Source organism: Pygoscelis adeliae, unplaced genomic scaffold (genome assembly GCF_000699105.1).
Source record: "Pygoscelis adeliae isolate BGI_AS28 unplaced genomic scaffold, ASM69910v1 Scaffold189, whole genome shotgun sequence".
NCBI classification, from domain to species: Eukaryota; Metazoa; Chordata; class Aves; order Sphenisciformes; family Spheniscidae; genus Pygoscelis; species Pygoscelis adeliae.
In genome coordinates, this window is record NW_008825543.1 from 417,869 (window position 1) to 423,675 (window position 5,807).

At 43.0% G+C, this 5,807-nt stretch overlaps 1 protein-coding gene across 1 annotated transcript in view; it reads right to left on the bottom strand.

Moving 5' to 3' along the window:
• Positions 1-1,302: 1,302 nt before the first annotated feature.
• Positions 1,303-5,807, bottom strand: part of HIPK1 (homeodomain interacting protein kinase 1) — a 25,766-nt gene continuing 21,261 nt past the window's right edge. The window contains 1 exon segment of the mRNA XM_009331928.1: positions 1,303-5,807. This exon segment is cut by the window's right edge and continues 121 nt beyond it. Within this exon segment, the coding sequence (XP_009330203.1) occupies positions 5,449-5,807 (359 nt within the window). The 3' untranslated portion in view covers positions 1,303-5,448.

Below are 5,807 nucleotides of genomic sequence, written 5' to 3' on the forward strand. Positions count from 1 at the left end.
GCGGCGCAGCGCAGGCCGCGCAGGGCCCCAGGCAAAGCTGCCGCGCTGGCAGGGCTTGGCCTCGGCCCTAGCACCTCTCTGCTGTGTTTCACGCTAGGCTGTCACTCACAGATGGACAACTGGGGTGCCAGCAAAACACAGCTCACCCGGAGGCCAGGGTGCATCTCCGCTTGCCCGGGTTAGTGACGCTGAGCGCAGCAGCGCTCAGCCCTTCGGTGCTTTCGGGGCAGTTGACTGAGCCCGTCCCAGGCGCTGAGCGTCACTGGAGAGCTCAGCCCACACTGCTGCGGGAGCTGTTTCAGGCTGACACGGGTCTCTTGCACCTCTTGCCCTGCTCCCACAGGACTTGCTCTGCAGACTGTCGGACGTCTCCCAGACACCCCTCTGGGCAAATGCAGGGACCCTTCGTCCAGTGTGCGCAGGCTGCCGGGTCCAGGGAGGGCCTGGGCTGCCGTGGGGGGCGTGTGGCGTGCCCCCAGGACCCAGGGACTCGCACCAGGCAGGGGGCTTTGGCAGCTGTTTCCTTCCACAACTGCCCCCGTGAGGACAGGACATCTGAGAAGAGCCCTTCTTCACCGGCAGTTTCCCCCTGCCATCCTGCCCAGAGGCTTTCAAAGTACTCCCTGGGGAAGCCCAAACGACAAATGCTGAGCCTTCCTCTGCACTCCCTGCCCCATCACTGCCCAGGCTCAGCCAGCGTGGCACGAGTGTTTTGGGAAGGCGAGGGACTCCGTCCTCGCCTCCCACTGGAGTGTTCCCGGGCATCCAGGTGTCCAGCAAGATCAGAAGGGAGAGATTATTTTCATCACCTCCCAGCAGCATCTAACCCAAGTGGGGTTCAGACCAGAATGGGTGGCTATACAGCAGTACAGCCACCTGCAGCAGTCCTCAGAGCACCTAAGCTAGATGTGCAAAGTCAAACGCACTTATGAACATAAACCAAGGTGATGGGAAAGCTTTTTCACCTGAGATAGTCCTGATCCCGGTTTAACCCCCATGAACACCACTGGCAGCCAGAGAGGGGACCCCCGAGCCGTGGCACAGCAGCTGCCCAGCCAGCACAGCTCGCCGGGGCCTGGTCCTGCCTCGGCTGCTCGAGTCAGGGCCTGGCTCTGCTACCCAGCACGGCGTGACACGCGCTGCCTTTGCTCCGAAAGGATCTCGCATCACACACTACCCCTGAACGCACAGTTGCACCACGCTGTCAGCAGCAAATGATTAACATTTAGTGCTCATATTTCACCCCAGATATGTCAAAACCCCTTTTCCATGCCCTTCAATAGATCAAGTGACCAAATGAATAGAGTACAGAAAATTAACCCTTTTTATTGATGCATTGCAATTGTTCTACATTTTTACCATATTATGTAGAAAATACTTAAAATACAAGCTACTTTGTAAAACCAAAGACAAACATTGAATCCAAAGATAAACTATGTTTTCACAATGGACCCTTTTCCCATATAGTTAGTATTAAATTTTTAAATATCTATTTCTTTTGTTAAAATGATTTTTACATACCCCCTAAGTACATCAGCAATACAAACATAGATCAGTAATTGTCAGAAACTACCTGTATCTAGCGGCTTGTAAAAAGGAAGAGCACAACCATAAAAGAAAGTTAAATTTTACACAGTAACTAGCATATCAAATACATTTAATAAAGTAGGAATTCCATTGCAATATCAAGGATTCAAGCAGAAATACTAACATTACATATAATGTACTGCTACATGTAGTGAGATAGATATATTTCAAGCTGAATCTGAAATCACACATTATATAAAGTTTAGCAACAAACAACCATGTGGACATGCGGCACCATTCAGAAGTTTAAATAAAAAAGAAAGCAGGGCTGTGCCAATCCTGTCATTTAGAAGCAATTTAGTTTCATGTACTAAAAGAAATTGCTGAGTCAGAGGTAAATTACTGCATCCCATCAACTAGGTGCTAAGCAGGAAAGCCTCAGAAGTTGCCTCTGGAGTGGCTGTCACAGCTGCGAATACAGGTCAGGTAATAGGAACAACTGATTTAACAGTTCAAGAATCACACAGACAAGTCTAGATGGGACCACGGTTATCAAATATTCAAAAGGTGAATCCCAAACTACTTTTAAAAAAATTAAAGAGGACTCCAATTTCTATCCAGAGATAGCACATTTCTTTACAAAGTATGTGTAGCAGCTCTGACAATGAGGGGAGCCAATTCTTGAACCTAATTTGAAGGCTGGATATGCGTGGGAAGAAGGGATGTATCTCCTTAGAGCAGACTACAATATACTTAAATTGGGCAACACACACTGGGGCCAGACTGGGATCCGCCACGCTTGTGAAGCCAGCGCCAAGATGAAAATCTGGCCCTGCTGGGGTGGGGTTTTTGTTTGCTTGGTTTATGCTGTGTATCACAGAGGAATTTCAGGGTAATCGACAACTTGTTTTAAATGGAGTATGTTTCATTTTACCTATGTCATTTCCATGTTGTCCTCCTTGTTCCAATACTTTTGGAAACTTGGACAGTGGGAGATGACACCATGCTTTGTGAATACATTTCATTGGGTTTAATTACATAGTAATGACTCTAAAGGTAAATGGCCATTTTAACCTGCTTTTTGCGGGGGAAGTGGGCAAGTTCTTCTTGAAATTATTAGCAGATTTTGCTAGAGGTCTTTTTTTCCTGTTAGGACTTCATGGAAAACACTTTACTATTTGTGAAGCAGGGAATAATGTTTTCCTGAAACAGGAATTGGAGCTTGTTTTGCCTTTCGATGGAAAGGCACAACTCTGTACCCAAGAGGTATCTCAAGGCAAGTACTGAACACAATGTAATATGGAAAAAAGTAAGAAAGTGCCTACAGCAACAAATAGCATCGTTTACACCAATGATGTGGAATAGCAAGATCGGTTGGTTATCCGCACACTTACAGAAGTGCTCTGACTAAAAATACACTGAACAACAACATTGCTAATGCTACTGTCCAGTTCCAAAGTCCTTGATCCCTCTATCGAAAGAGATGCCAAACCTTTAACAGTTCACCAATTTCAGGTCAGTCCAGACTTTCTGCTAACAATAATGTGGAATTTCAGAAATGACTTTTGCACTTCTTGTCACATACCGGTCAGAGAACTGGCCTCTTTTCCACTGGGACGGAACATAAACTGGGATTCAAGGTTACCAAAACCTCTTATTGCTGCAGTAATACAACCGCTCAAGCCAGTTTATCATCCATTTGGACAAGATACTTAATCTACGTACTGAAGATGAGAAATAATTCCTAGTGCGAGGGACCCAAGAAAACAAAGTGTAGTTTAAAAACTGCACTGATTATCCAAAATGAGTATTTCCTCTGAACACTAACTAGGGCTACAGCTGACAAACCTTCCCAACGACTCCGCATTAGCAGTAGCATTATAAAACTTTTTAATGGTATTATGTGCTTTACAGCAGGCTCTCTTTGGTATAAATATTCTATCACCAAGCTAGCAATATTTTACAAGAAATGTCTGCTATTAACGTGGGGGAAGGTAACGCCATACTAATCTAATAAAAAGTGATTGCACATATTTAATCACTTCTGCAATATTAGACTAAACATTCCAATGCATTCCCAGCACTACCTTATTCGAAATGCACTGACAGACATCTAACAGTACATATGCCATTTCAAGGAAAAGCTTTAAGGAAACATCGCTTCACTCCGAACAAAAACGTAGCTTTTTATGATAGCATTAAAACTGAGAACAATGCACCTATGCAACATACTGCTGTTCTTGCTGTGATAAGCTTAGTGAATTGCTTCAATTCGACGGGGGCTTGCTGGTCCCTCATAAGGCAAGCTCACTGTAAACTCTAGTCACACTACATCATCATTTAAGGCACTACAATAAGGGGACACACCAAACAACTCTTCATCACACATACCTGTGCAAAACAAATCAGAAGGTATCCTTTTCTCTCACGAAGCTCTACTCCTCTCTCAGTGCTACAGTGATGAGCTCTAACCATTGCATTATATCACATACATTCCAACATGAATCAATTCATTTTGGTTTAAATACAAAGGATACATCAATTCCATCCCCAGGAACGTTTAAGAATTAGACAAACACAAAGTACAGAGTTCAAGTATAATCACTACACATTTTGATTACAAAGACAGAACATTTGGGGTTAGCAGGAAGTTTTGCTTGTTATATTTTTCTAATCAATATGTACATATTTCATTTTATGTAAAATATTAAAACACCACCAATACAAAACTTCTAAAATAGTTTTAAATTCAGTAATAAACTTTAAAATCTGGATTTTTTTCCTTTTTTTCTTTTTCTTTCTCTTTTTTTTTTTTTCCCCCGATTCCTACATGCATGTACTGTATACAAGTCTTATTAAGAGCGCTTTAAAGTAGCTGTTGACATATCCAGGAGGATACGCTCACAGGAGTATAAAAAGCTGTACACATCAATACAGTGATGTTTCATTGTATTTCAAATTTAACTCCCTCCTAAATGAATCATGTGAGGAAAAATATTAAGAAAAACAGAACAAAGAAAAGCCCTGTGCTTCTGTGAAGGAATCCAGCTCCGTTATAGGGCCAGCATCTAATAAGTTGCAGAAACCAAATTTTAGAGCAATGCTGCACTATTCATTCTCAGCTGAAGACTACAGCATCCTGACAAAGCTGCTGAGTTCTGTTACACAGTGAGATCTTGAATACAGTTTGAAAAACTTAGAAGAATTCTGCAATGAATGCAATAAAAATTCAGCTGTGTTATGGAGACACAGAATTTTCAAGAAAACAAAACAGATTTCAGGGTTTACACAGATTCCTGAATATAAAATGTTCCTAGTATGAGGCAGCTGCCTCTACCAGTCCTTAAACAAAACAGAGAAGTAAACAAAAAACTTTGACAGTAACATATACGGAGATGTAATGGCTTTTGCAGAACCAGCAATTTGTTAGAGACAAAGTGAATTAGAGAACAAATGTTAAAATATTAAACTTGATTTTAAAACTGCCCCAGCAACATAATGAGAGAAACGTGCATTACATTTTTAGTGGCAACATGGATTTGTGCAAGCTGCTAAAATATAATCTGCTAGTCTTTTTGTTTAAGTTGTACAAGTTAAAAAAGTCATCAGGATCTGTCTTCCAAGACACTGATTTTCTTTCCCCTTTTGATTAGCACAACAGAACAATTTTAAATGTGACCATGAACTTTTTAAAAGCATCTATAAAAAGTAAGTAAAATTTTAAAAACTTAATTAGTGACCCTCATACTGGTAACAAAGCATGCTGCTCAGTTAGTGACTGAACTCACTAGAGACATTTTTGAACAACATACAACCAGATCAGGGAGAAAAAAAAAACAGGCAGTCACTACCAGGTAAAGGTTCACCTGAAATCCTTCTCCAATTTCTCAGGCCTATTGCAGGACAGTGCTTTACTAGGAACTACAAGTATGAGTACTGGTTGATCTTTGTAGGGCTCAGCGGATATCCAGTGTAAATAGCAGATCCTCTGGAAGCACCAATATAGGACTGGGGAGCAAACTGGTGTTGGTACTGGGCAGGCGGAACATTTGCGGAAGTCAGCAGACTTGGACCAACACTCACAGGGACCTGGTGGACAAGTGTGCTAGGGTGGGCAGCGTACGTGGTGTGCCGCGAAGAGCCCTGAGGGGAGAAGAGGTGGGCGATGGAGGTGGTGGAGCCCAGTGTTGCAGCAGTGGTTGGAGCATAAGTGTACATATGTGGCTGGCTGGACAGGTGTGCATTTGCCGTTGCTGCTGCCAGGTGGGGATGCACTGGGC